Raw genomic sequence first — 13,382 nt, 5'->3', positions numbered from 1 at the left:
CTCCCCTGCAAATGCACTTCAAATATTTTTGGCTCTACTGCTTTCCTGTGAGATGATGGTGGGGAAAGACCAATCAGAGGATACGCTCCAGGGCTACAAAAATGACATGTGATGATTTTGTCCAGACTGAATGAAAAAATAGCATCCTGCTTCCCCAGTAGGAAATCAGTGCTTATTTAAGAGATGTTTCTTTTTAGCGGTTCTCACTGAGTGTAGTTAATCACAACATTTCGGCTCCTCTGGCACTGCTCCATCATCTAAATTGTTGTTAATGAAATCAAATATTCCTCGTGTTCGATTTTTCAAGGTGTAATTTCAAATTGTATTTGCTTTGCCTTTGTACCCGCTTCATCCACACCCCTAAGACTTCCTTTTTCCTTTTTCTTTTTTTTTTTAACGGAGGAATACCACCCACCAGCTCTGATTTATGCCCTTGTCCCCAGGAGCTGCAGCCCACTCACGCTCTGCGCCAGCCCTCCGAAAACACACAGGAGGTAGCAGAGAGGCAAGAAAGTTTTGCACAGCCTTAATCGCTCTTCCCTCGGAGCCAGGGCAGAGGAGGCTGCACAGCCACGAGTGATGGAGAAGGCAAAACCATTTGCTGAGTGTCTCAGTTTCATTTCGAGCAATTTGGCCTCCTTGGATGGGAGGCGGGACGTGGCCACGAGGTGCTGAGGGCACGACAGGCGCTTTCCCACTCTCTAAAATACCTTCTCCTGCAGGGGAGAGTGACCCAGGTATGCCAGCACACTCTGTTTTATTCCCAAGCTAGCAGCACCTGCAGGACCTAAATGTTGCTTCCTACCCTGAGCCCAGCTCGGGCAAGGAGCCGCCAGTTATCCTCAGTCTGACTGGGGGGGGTGTGTGCGTGTGTATATACATCTCAAAAAAATTAAAAAAAATATGCCAACAAAGCCTGTGAATGCCAAATCAGGGATGTATTCATCAGAGACGTACTCATTTCAGAGCCCAGCTTGCCCGCCTGCCCCAGGGCCACTTTCTCTGCCCCAACCAGCATCTTTGCCCACCCATCGCCTACAGCCGCACCTTGGTTAGAGCTGGGGGGACCATTGGCACCGCCCTCCCCTGGACTTCCTGCAGGGACAAGATGACATTTCTACTAGAAGAACAAGCCTCGACCACTCTTCAAGGGAGGTTTTTCTTTTGGGAAGAAGCAGGAGGAGGGGCAGAGAATGGTTCTTCATCATGGGATTGACCCTTCCCAAGGCAAGCCTGGGGAGATCCCACTATGTCCCCCTGACCCAAACAGCATGTCCTGCCTCAAGCTCAGTGCCTCTGAGACGATCTCAGTCAGATTCTCAGGACACTTTTGGTTGGTAGAAAAATCCCATTAAACCCCCTAATGCTTAATGATTTTCATCTCCAAGCTAATTGCTCTGTTACACATTCCCCCCACCCCCCACCCCGTTAGTCCGTAGCTGCACTCAGGCACTGTAGGAGTAACAAATTTGGAAGGGACTTCCATGCAAAATGGCTTCAGTCGTTGCTGCGTTTTTCATAAGCACAGAAAAGCATTGGCCACCAAATACCTTGAAACTCCTGGCGGAAGGGAAGGCTATGAAAGGCCCCAGAGAAGTGATGCTGCGGCACCTGACCCTCCCACCTCCCAGCCCACCCAGGCCCCCCGCCAGCATCCAACGCTGAGAGCCGCCCGAGTGATGACTAACGAGACTCATGCTGTCACCATCTGCTGACCACTCGTGGCTTCATGGCGGAAAAGTGAAATTAGATGTTTAAAACAAACCAAAAGGAAAAAGGCTGGAGACCGAGTCACAGTGAGCTGACCTAGAAATAGTAGAGCTTTTGCTGGAGACCCAACAAGATGGGGCCTGGGCAGGGAACCTGGCTGGTCCCAGGTGATCTGGGCTTTTTAGATGAAACCGTAGAGGAACAGCCTATTTGATACCATTGAAATTTAAACTGAAGGCATCCTATTTTTCCCTCGATTTTCAGAACTTGAGTACTGCAAGGGGTGGTGCATCTGCACACAGGAGCCTGGGAAGAAGCCTCCCAGTTCCAGAGCTGGAGAAGAACCACCTGAGGAAGAGCCTGGCAAAGCAACCCAAAGCTCTTTTCCCCGCTGGAGCATCCCACCCTGCTCTGGTGGAGCAAGTGGGAACAGGCAATGCCCCATCAGGTGAGCAACACAAGGACAAGCATGGGGAGCTGCTTCTTGAGTTGCAGCTGCCACCAGCTCCTCCAGGTAGGGACTGGCCCTACTTTTCTGTCGGGAAGGAGATTAGCCCACAGAAGTGCTGTCACTCACCACTTCTGAGGAGAAGTGATATAATTTGTTGCCCAGAGGTCTCCATCCTGGTATCACAGGGGAGGAGGAATGTGCTCAGCACCTCGCTGGGTCTCACCTTAAGGGTGGGCAGCTGAGTCCTGCCAAGGTGGACCACGCTCCACCTGGTATTTGACACCCAGACCTGCTGCCTGGGCATCTTAGAGGTCTTGGGGCTGAGGTGGTGAGGGGAAGCATCTAACCTGGTAAAAGCACCTCTTAGCAGATAAAAATGGATGAAGAAGATGGCTTCATGTAAAGAAGGACATTTTTGGAGCTCCCTGCTGCAGGATAGCACTGAAGAGAAGCCCACAGAGAAGGATTAAGCATCTCTAGGCGAGATGATTGTCTGTACGGATGTTGAAGTGGAAAGTGGGAGGTTGTATACCTTTCCCTGCCTGGTGCATTAGCTGGCCGCCCCATAAGTCAGCAAGGGCTGTGCGTGCCGTAGCGTGGTGTACGGTGGAGGGGAGCGAGTTTTCCCCTTCCAGTGTAGTATTTTCCTTGGTTTTTAGAAAGAAATGTGCCAAAATGTGCATTTGCCAGAGCCCGGTGTAAATCGCCCTTCTGAGCACCGGGGGAGTGGACATCACTGCAGCTGGACTGGGCAGAAAGCAGTCGGAGCGATTTTGGCGGAAACCTGTCTCTGTCTCAGGGTTTGTGAGGCTAACAGCTCTCCAGCTGGTGTAAAGTGGTGTAAACGTGCCGCCCGCAGTAAAGCAACATCAATTTGCGGCAAGAATCTGCCCCGGGGTTGTATTCTGTGGCTGTACCTCAGCTTCAATGAGAGTCTAAATACCAGGTGCAAAAATAAACTGTTTGGGAAGCAAAGGGGAAGGTGTTCCAGATAGTCCCAACTGCTCTGCTTTGAAATGATTTTTATCACCCTGGGCCCATGGATAAAGGCAAAGAGGACAAGGGGAGCAGCAAAAGGCACCTGGTGAATATTTTAATTACCCTGCCATGCTCTTATGTTTTGCTTCCACTAGGATGTGGGTGGCACGTCCAAAGTAGGACAGGCACCTCAATGTTCATCCCTAGAGGGGTTCCAGTTCCCATCTCAGCCAGCCACAGGCCGGGAAATTGGTGTCACCCAGTGCCTTTTTTTTTAAAAACGGAGGGGGAAGAAAAAACCTGACAGATTTCTACGCTTGTTTTCCGCTGCCCTAATTTCCCCGTGCAAGCGCTCCGTTTGTTTTCATTCCCCAGCCGTTGTAGCACATCAAAGGCAGCGCTTTGTATGCCTGGGCACGTCTCGTGCTGCTCCTTCGGGCTGACGTGTGGCGGGATCACCACCCTACCAGGAGCGGAGGATTTGCGGTCCCCGGTTCCCCGTGGAGCAGAGATGGGGAGCATTTCCCCTGCGGATCTTTGCTGGTCTTGGGTTACCTCTACATGGGGCTGACCCCTGTGCCGTGAGTCTGACCCATGGCTTGTCTTCGCTGGCAGAGGATCCGAAGACGCTGACCCTGGCAGGGATCTGCGTTGGCTGAACCAGGACCGTGGAGGCAGAAAACATCCCACCTACGCAGATGCAGAAAGGCCAGGGGATGCTGGTGACGGCACGGGCAGGCGGAGGCAGCCAAGGTAGGACTTCAGCCTCATGGTGACACCAAAGGGATGGCACGTTCCCATTACCGCAGCTGTGTCTCGCCTGGCTGCGCAGCTCAGCGAAACTCTCTCTCTTTGCAGATCTATTCCCAAGACCCCGTTTCCCCCAAAAGAAGTGTTGACGGTGCCTTTGCACAGAGCAAAGGTACCAGAAGCAAAGCTATGCCTCTCGGCACTCACAACCCAGCGCATGAGGTCTCGCTGGGAAAACAGGGTTTTCTTCCTTCCCTTGCCAATAAGCCCTAGCAAAATGTGATCTCCTCAGGGAAGGCTCAAGCTCAATTAGGGACAGCTGGATCTTCAATGAAAGTAGAAACCTTTGTGCAGCAGGGGATGAGCAAGTCCTTCCTTGCCTGGCTCAGAGTTGGGCTCTCGACCCATCCCGTGGGGAGCTACTCTGCATTTGCCTCCTACTCCAGCTCCGAAACAGACTTATCCCAGTTCATCTCCTCCTGGGGCAAGCCCTATAGTGGCTCTGGAAAACACGTATTTCTAAAGACTCTAGGTTTTTCTGTTCTCAAAATATGGATTTAGCAGTTTTCTGCTGGTATGACCAAGCTACATGCAGCAGCTCAGGCTTACTGAAGGAAACTAGTTGCTACTGGAAAGGGAGAGAAAAAAAAACATGCTCCCAACCCAGGTTGTCTTCTCCAGGCATGATTGTACACCATCTACATGTGCGTGCAATGCTGCTTCGGGGGGGCGAGAGCTGTGCCCTGTGACCCTGGTTTCTTTTCAGGGCTGTGATGGGCACTGCAGACTTTGCCCAGCTGTTTCCATGCAGGGCACCCTGAAAATCCAGCCCTGCTTGGCTGGACACTGGTGGCATCACGGGAGCGCTTGGATTCGGGGGTTATAAATGCCAGAGAGGATATGCTCATCTCAAAATCCAGAGGTGCGCTGGCTTTATCTCCATCTTAGGCTGATTTTTCTTGTCTTAGAGGCTGTCGGGTCTTTCCGTAGCTGCTTTGGGCTCCCTGGTGCCAGGTGGAGGTTAGGGTTAGGGTTAAGGTTAGAGTTAGGCTTAAGGTTAGGTTTAGGGTTACTTGTGCTGCACATTCAACACAGCCGAACTGTTTCTGCTTGCCCCCGGCCGCAAGTGGTGGGACGTGGTCCCAACCCCAGCTCCGGTGCGCTTCTGTGCCTTCTTCCCGGCTCGGGAGACCCCTTGCGGCCCCCCTGCCTTGCTGCCCGAAGGGATTTTGCAGGCCAGAGCATGCAGGGGTGAGGGTGTCTATTTTGGGCCAGCTGCTGCTTAGATGCACAAAGATCAGCTTAATCACGAGCTGCTCCTACCTGTGTGCCCCACTGCCGCGGTACCCGCCAGAGACCCACAGCAGCCCGGTCGGGAGAGATTAAGTGACTTGCCCAAGGTTGCATGAGAGACGTGGGCTGCCACTGCTGAGGTTTAGCATTCAGTTAATTGATACCCTCGGCATCACACGGGCTGCTATAAAAAAGTATCAGAGAAGACCATGCCGGGGGGTGCGAGCATCTTGGAGAGCACAAACAGTTTTTAAATAGAAGCGGAGCCCCTGTTTCTTTCTTGAATGGGTTTGTAGGACCGGATTTCTCACTGCCAGGTTTGTTTATAGTCGGTGGAAGTGAAAGAAGGTACGCGGCACATTTTGGGAGGCGGCATTGTCATAGAGACAATGTAATGTCTCACAGACCGTACTAAATACTGCTAAATATTTAAGAGCTTATAAATATTTTAAAAGAATCCCTGAGTAGTTATTGATGGAATTTAATCTGGTGCTTGGGAAAACTCCTCCTCTCTGTGGGTCATAAAGAGGAGATGAGATGCTTGAGATGCAGGAAGTGGGAGATAAAGGCCATGAAGAAGAGTCTGCATGGGGTGCAGGGATGGGAATCTGACACGAACAGGCATATAACGGCACTCCAAAGAGCCACGGGTGCTGCAGTCCCGTGGGTGCTGCTGTCCTCCCAGCACAGCGCCCGAGAATCTGTGCTTTCGGCGTGTTTTGGGCAAGGGCTGGGAGAGGAGGGGTGTCGGTGGCTCACCCGCCACGGCACAAGGCTGGGCTGACAGGTTTCGCCGTCTGCCCCCGCTCTGAGCTGGGAGCACTTGGCCGGGCTGGGCAGGTCTTGCCCTTCCAGACCCCTTGCACCTACGAAAGATTTGGGCTGTTTGCTGCGATGTCACAGCCTGGGCGCCAGCGGAAGCTCCTCTGCAGTGTTGCAGAACCCGGCCAGAATTCACTTAAATGGCTGCCAAGAGGCGAGCGTGGATGCTCCCGCTCGCCACGGCCGGCGAATCACTCCGGGGCGCGGCCGGTCACGTCCGTCCCGGCTCTGCCCCACGCCGGATCCTCGACCCTCCCCGCTGCCGCTCCGCGCGCGCCGCCGCAGCCCTGCCGAGGCCGCGCGGAGCAAGGCCGGGGCTGGATCGGGCCCTCCCGGCCCGCCGGGGCCTGGCGGAGGGCCGCCACGTGCCCGTCGCTCTGCCCACCGCTCCGGCTAATGGTGTGTTCAGCTTTCAGCCCGGGGACGAAATGGGAACACGAGGCAGCCTCGCAGAGGCCTTGGATTCTTGCTCACGTCGCAGGCGGCGGAGGCAAAGCCCCTCTCGAGCTGCTGGCGGGCTGATGGGGGACGGGGCGGAATGATGCTTCTGGTCATTTGCGGTTATATTCGCTTTTAAGCAAAAGGGGAGAGGGCGAGCTGTCACCCTGCTCACGCAACGCTCCGTCCCGGGCAGCGATGCTCTCATTAAACTGCTCTGCAGTCCAGTCATCTCAGCGAAATAGGAAAAAGCGATCCTTGGAATTCTGGATATTAAAACAACCCAACAGAAGCAAAAGCCTCAGCTCCTGCCTCTTCCTCCCTCTTTCCTTGCAAAACTCCATCCCTTTATCTCAAAAACCTATTTACGTGATGCAGCAGACCTCAGTGCTGCTCCTTTAGAAGGGCTGCATTGAACAATCAAAGAGCAGCCTGCTGGGATTTTTAATTGCTCGCATTTTCTTGAGAAGCCATGCAATGGAGAGTTTTACTTCTGATGGCAGGGTCCTCTTTCGTAGTTTTCCATCAGAAACGTTTTTTACCCAGTTGTTGGTTGGGATATAAACTCTCTTCAACAACAGATGCAAGGAGGATACAGGGAAAATATAATTCTAATGAGACAAAAAGGGCAGGGAAGGGAAAAATAGTGGAGATCTGCTGAATTTCTAGATTAACCCTATCTGTGAGCTATGTTTTTCTGCACAAGTCCAGGTCTCAGCACTGTCGGAAACGAAGTGGGTGGGAAACTTGATGGCCAAACAGATTTAAACCACTTAAGGTACCGAGACTCCCTACGAGAAGGCCACATCTGAGACACTACAGATTTGATTAAAATCGCCTATCAAACACTTGGTAGTGCCAAAAAAAGGAGTTGTAAAAAAAGCCAAGTGCCTCTTACGGAGTGAAGTAACAAGATCCCAACCCTTTCCTTGGTGGCCACCCAAACTGCTGCCTCTGAGCCCCGCTCTGAGCATCCCCGCTGCCCCCAGCCTCCACGTCGCTGGACCTCATGGGCACCGTGCAGCCCAGAGAGGGGAAGGACGCTGAAAACCTTCCTCTGCAAGGGAAGGGAGATCCCCAGTAAAGCTCTGCTAACCAAAGGCTGATGAGCAGAGGTGGAAAGGGAGATGGAGACGTGACAGAAAGAGTTGGGCTTGATAGGTGACCCAAGACCTGGGCATGATGTTATGTCTCTCTTAGAGCTGGGCAGAGATAAAACCACATTTGGTGAGCAAGGCCATTTCCTTGAAGCCAGAAGTTTGCACATGAAAGGATGGGTTGTGAGGAATTTCAGAACTTTAAAAAGGCAAGAAAAAATGTCTAATGTGCCAAACTGGGGGACATGGGCATTTACAGAGAGGCCTTTTCTCCTACAGTTGAAGAAAAATTAATAAAAAGGAAATAGAAGGAAAAAAAAATCAATATCAAAATGCTGCATCTTGATCGACCTGATACCATCTCTCCCCACCAAACCCCTCATTTTGGTTTGCAGACATCATCACAACAACCCTCCGATTCTCACGTATCTGCGGGACAGGACAAGCCCTTTCCTCCGCAGAGCTACAAAGAAACTCACTCAGCATCTTCCTTCCCACTCTGACAGTTTGTTGGCTCCCTCTCCAATCCTGATCCAGCAGAGAGAACCACGCAAAACCTGGAGCCTCTGACCTTGCATGGTGATACCTTTAATCCCAGTATTTTACCCGAGACCACCTTCAAAGTAAATGCGTGGTTTTTTAATTGAAAAATAGTCTTTCTACCTTGCTCTGCAGGGCTGCCCTTTGGTTTTTCATGCTCTCCAGGCAGGAGAGGGACACAGTTGTGTTGGGGTTCCCTGAGCCGGGACAAGGTGGGGAAATGATTTAATTGTCAAAGCAAGCACAAGCTCGTCAGCTGGAGGAGTGCCAGCACAGGCTTCGGTGCATTAGCAGGACTGCCCGGATTAGATTTTGCTTTTGACATTGGTTCGTTGGCTTTCGTCCTTCGGGTGGCATCGCTTGCATGGGAAGGAAGCTGTAGGTAAACTGTGGCAAGGCCAAGATGGAAGGAGATGTCCTTTAGGCAGGACGTGCCACTCCATGTGTCCCCAGCGGTTCGGCACTGAGATGCCAAAGCCGGTGTGGGGACGTCCCGGAGTTCCCCTCCCGAGCGGGCTGCAGGGGAGGAGGGTGAAGCATCTACCCCGTGCTCAGCGTTTCTCCGAGTGTCAGCAGGAAATAAAAGTGAACTGGTTTGAGTTTGGACGCCTGCCAGCCGTGCCGGCTGAGGTAAGCAGCTGAGCTCCCTGGCACCAAAGAGAGGTGGGGTTTTCATGTGGCTTAATGCAGGACTTTGTTCTGAATCTTATTTTTCTCCAGTTATTAAGACTTTTTGCATGGGATCTGTTTTTCCCTCTCTGTGCCTCTTTAGCATATAAATGAAATGGAGTTTCTTTGCAGGCTAAAGCCCAACAACGTTCATGTCAAGTTTTAGAAACAACTTCTGCCCTCTTCTCTCCTCCTGCCTTTCCATCCCCCCAAATTAGCATCCTTAACTGTTTCTCATAGCCACATAAAGCTAAAAAATACAACTCAAATTTGTGACTCAGAACATACGTATATCTCAAAGCACATCTGATACCACAAATAACTCACAGTGTTTTCAGGGCTATGTGGGTGTTTGTCTCAGCCCCTTGGTATGGATGGCTGTACAGCACTGCATCTCACCTACTTTTTTATTATATGTTGTGTACCTTATGTTAATTATTAATTTATACGTATGGTATTCATTTTATATACACAGACATGAATCAATCTCATTTGGTGAGCCCTAGTGACCCGGCCTTGTAGCCAGCAGAGGACGGAGGGAACCCTGTTGCAGTAAGTTCTGCTCCACACAGATGCGAGGGTTGGCGGTGGGTTGCAGTTGCAGGTCTGGGTTGTAACAAGAACCTCAGCTTTCTGGAAACCCAAGGACAACGATGATACTGAGTCTTAAATTCATGTGACTGGTGGAAAAAATAACCCAGTGGGAACCTTTCATCCACTAGAAGAGACTTCCAAATAATTAATCCATCTCCTATTCAGGCAAAAATCCTACGGGAAAAGACTGGCTTTTGGCCTGAATAAAACATGGTAAGATCCATACTGAGAAAAATTATGGTTGGCATACAATGGTATGTCTACAGTGGTATATCAGCGCAAATCTTATACATCCTTTTGGCTTAGTGTCATGTGTTAAATAGATAACTGTATCTCTCTACATTAAGCACAAAATCCTCCTATCATCAGGCTCAGGAAGCCCAAATACTTGTCTGAAAGATAAAGACAATATTTTTGCAGAAATCCAGCTGTTTGAAACACAACATGCAGGATGGAGTACTGTTTTGGTTGGACTCGTTTAGCACAGAGCTAAACAAGTAACACAGATTTTGGTTGAGATTCCCACGGCTTCACATAATTATTCTTTTAGACCTGGGGGGAAGTTTTTCTCAAAAAAAAATGAACAGGGATTTAGAAGCTAAATTCAGTGTCCTTTCCTCATGGAAGACTCATCTGTCCCTGTCAGGTATCTCAGGACTTATATTTCAGGATCTCTACAGGACATATGCACGGAAAATTTCCACATCAAGCCATCCTCTTTGAGCTAAAACATGTCTTCCTGAAAGATGTCTGTGTCTTGATTCATAGCCTTCAGGTGACAGAGAATCCATCAGGTACCCAAGTACCTTTTCCTACTGCTTGATTGGCTTCACTAAAAAACCTCAAACCATATTTGTAGTTTGAAGTTGTGTGGCATGTCACAACACTCCTGGCATGTCACCAGTCCTTCTTTCATTGAATAAAGGAGCCTCCTTCCATCACTTGCCACATATTCATTGGCCAAGCACATACTTATAGGCCATGATCAAGTTGCTCCTTAGTGTCTTTAAGGATGGATCTAGACTGAGTCTCTCTAGACTCTTGCCACAAAGCCTGGTTTCCGGAGCTAATGTAATTCTTGTTACTGTTCCTCCAAGAAGCGTCTTGCTAATGCTGTATGTGAAAATAATACAACCTTTCATCTTCTGCTTGATATTTCCCTGCTTATATCTACAAAGATTGCATTTTCTACTTCATTTACAGTGTCACACAGAGTTTGTGTTCAGCAGCCTACGTACAGTCACTTCTTAGTCCTCAACACAGTCGCTGTTCAGCAGAAGACATTTGCCTGCCGTTTATATTTGACGTGCGTTCCTCCTTGCCGGACATATGACTTTGCATTTAACTTCACTGTTTGAACAAGACCTTTTTGTCAAACAATCTGAGTCGGGCAGCACAACTGACTTGTTACCATCATTAATTGCTATTCTACCCATTTTGGGGTCATTGACACTTTTTACTGGCAAGGATTATATATTTTCTTCCAGGTTATTGATAGAGATACTGAACAGTCCTGAGCAAAAAAAAAAATCTCATTGAGAGTCTACTAAAAACACCCACTGCATACCAATATCTCACTGATTTTTATTTTCTAAATTATATCTTGTTACTGGTTTTTAGTCCACTGAATATGGGCCATGTCGCCATTTTCAGTACTACTTTCCTAAATCAAAATATAATTTATAACTAAATAATGTGGATTAAGGAAACTTGTTTTAGCAATAGGTGCTTCTATGAATGAAGTCCCTGTAATTTCATTTAATTATTGGTTTTATTTTTAAATAGTTCCTCTTGTTCCTTGTTGTTTGCAATTATTTTTAGCTTATGGAATAGGAATTTTTTTGAAGTTTCACGTATATTTGTGCCCAGGACTACATTTTGCTGACACTTATGAAATGGAATAACAATGTGATCATTTGCATCTAGAAAAACATCATTTTCTAGCCTGCTGCCCAACTCATTACGATCTACAAAAACAAGGTGTGACGCAGAATTATCCCAAGCTGATTTCAATTATTTTTGCACTTAGAAACTTATGTACAGCTTTTAGAAACCCTAGGGATGCTTCTCCAGCTGTAGCATGAGACCTTCAGCATCTGCTCCCCAGCCTCAAACCTCCTATCAGACATCAAGGATGGTTCCTCTCTGCACTCCAAGAAGGGATATTAGAGGAGCTGATCTTTCTACTCCATTTTTTTTCAGTGGTCTGCAGTGGACACTTCACTCTCACAGGACTCCTCCCCACCCCAGGTAAGTTGCTATTTGTTTAAGGATCTCCAGGCATTTCGAGCTTTACCCAAACCGTATTTATGGCATGTCAGACTGCCTTTGACAGAGACTGCCCTTCCTCCATCCCTCTCTCCCTCCCTCCCTCTTGCCTTGCCTGAACAGGCTGTAGCAGTGATTCTAGCATCCCCATCATTTAGATCATCTCACAGATGCTCAGTAATATCAATCAATCAATCATCTCACATGAAGGTTGCCCATTCCTTCGACCTATTACCAATCTCAAGGCTGGGTATGCTAATATTTCAATTAACTGCCTGTATTTTTGTTCACTTCTGCCATACCTGCCTTTAGCTGCTTGGCCCCGTGCCTCCTTCCCTGCCTTGGTCAGAGAGGATATAAAAGTGCTGCAGCGACCGCAGACTCGCAGACCCAATGGGCAAGTGGCAGCTTACAAATACCGCCAGCAGCCCTTGCCAGGACCCACTCCGGGGGGGTTTGGGGGGGGGGGGAGCGTGACAAGGTGAGTGCAGAGGCGGGGAGGAACGCCTCTATCTGAAGGGAAACATAACCCAAGGCTGGATGTCAGCCCTTCTGCCCTTGGCTACCGCTGGGGCCGGGTCGGCCGAGGCCCGCGGCGCTTTCAGCACCACCGGCCGCGGACAGCGCCCGCCCGGGGCCCGCCCGCCCCCCCGCTGCGGTGCCCCAAACGCTGCCCCACGCCCCCCAAACGCTGCCCCACGCCCCCCAAACGCTGCCCCACGCCCCCGGGATGCGGCCCCGACACCCTCCTCTCCCCCGCCCCGCTGCCGGGGGTCCCCGGCGGGACTGACCGAACATCTGGATGTGGCCCTTGGTGATGGGGTTGAAGCTGCCGCAGGCCAGCAGGATAACGTGGGTCTTGGTGGTCTCCGTCATGGCGCCGGCCCTGCCCGGCCCTGCCCGGCCCTGCCCCAGCCGCTTTTTGTGTCTCGGTGCGGCGGCGGGAGGGAGGGAGCGAGGGAGGGAGGGAGCGGGGGCGGTGCCGCGGCTGCGGGAGCGGGGACGGGAAGGGGAACGGCGCCGCCTCCCGCCACGCGCAGCCCGGGGCGCGCGCACCCCCACGGGCACGGGTGGGTGGGTGGCTGGCCACGCTTGCACACGCAGTCGGACGGGTATGGCCTAGACACACACGCAGGCAGGCGGAGCAGTCCCCGCCTAGGGGCTGGGGGGTGCGGCCAGACCCCTGGGTACCTACACACACAGCTCTATATGTGTGTGTGTATATATATATATGTTTATATGTATACACAGGCACACGTGCACGCGAACACACAGCACCCACAGTTCCAGCCCAGGACCCACACGGGCCTCCCGGCTGCCCCAGACCTAGTGCAGCATCACCACAACAGCCGTTTCTGGGGCCCCATGGGGAAACCGGCTTGGGGGGCTTCAGCTTCACCCAACACCTCCGTTTCATTGTCTGGAGGAAGCGAGCATCGCATAGATGCTGTGGGCGCGCCGAAAACCAGTCTTTACGGCAAGGTAAACCAGTACCAGACTGCCTGCCTGCCTGATTGTCTCCATTTCTCGTTTGCCACTTCCCAAAGGTTGTCTCTATCCTGTGGCTTCTCTCCATCTCCTACACACAGCATTTTCTCCCAGCAGGGAGTTATTTGCCACCAAAAGGTTTCCCTTTCTCCTCCTTCGTCTGTCCTCCTCCCTCTGTCCCTAAGAGGCACCGGCCACAGGGCTTCGCAGCCACCATTCTCTCCCCTCTGCCTTCCCGGGGTGGTGGCTTTCAGCCGGGGTGTATTTCTCACTGTCCTGCTAAG

The 13,382-nt window shown here is 50.9% G+C and overlaps 1 protein-coding gene across 1 annotated transcript in view; it reads right to left on the bottom strand.

The window, feature by feature from the left end:
- NMNAT2 (nicotinamide nucleotide adenylyltransferase 2) overlaps window positions 1-12,486 on the bottom strand; it is a gene marked incomplete at both ends in the record, with an annotated part of 28,432 nt that extends 15,946 nt beyond the window's left edge. The window contains one exon of the mRNA XM_082003244.1: window positions 12,402-12,486. Within this exon, the coding sequence (XP_081859370.1) occupies window positions 12,402-12,486 (85 nt within the window). The remainder of the gene's footprint in view (window positions 1-12,401) is intronic.
- Window positions 12,487-13,382: the final 896 nt, after the last annotated feature.

The sequence above is a fragment of the Phaethon aethereus genome, assembly GCF_964289735.1.
Source record: "Phaethon aethereus genome assembly, chromosome: 8".
NCBI classification, from domain to species: Eukaryota; Metazoa; Chordata; class Aves; order Phaethontiformes; family Phaethontidae; genus Phaethon; species Phaethon aethereus.
Note: the sequence above shows the minus strand (reverse complement) of the source record. Positions and strands in the feature narration are given on the sequence as shown.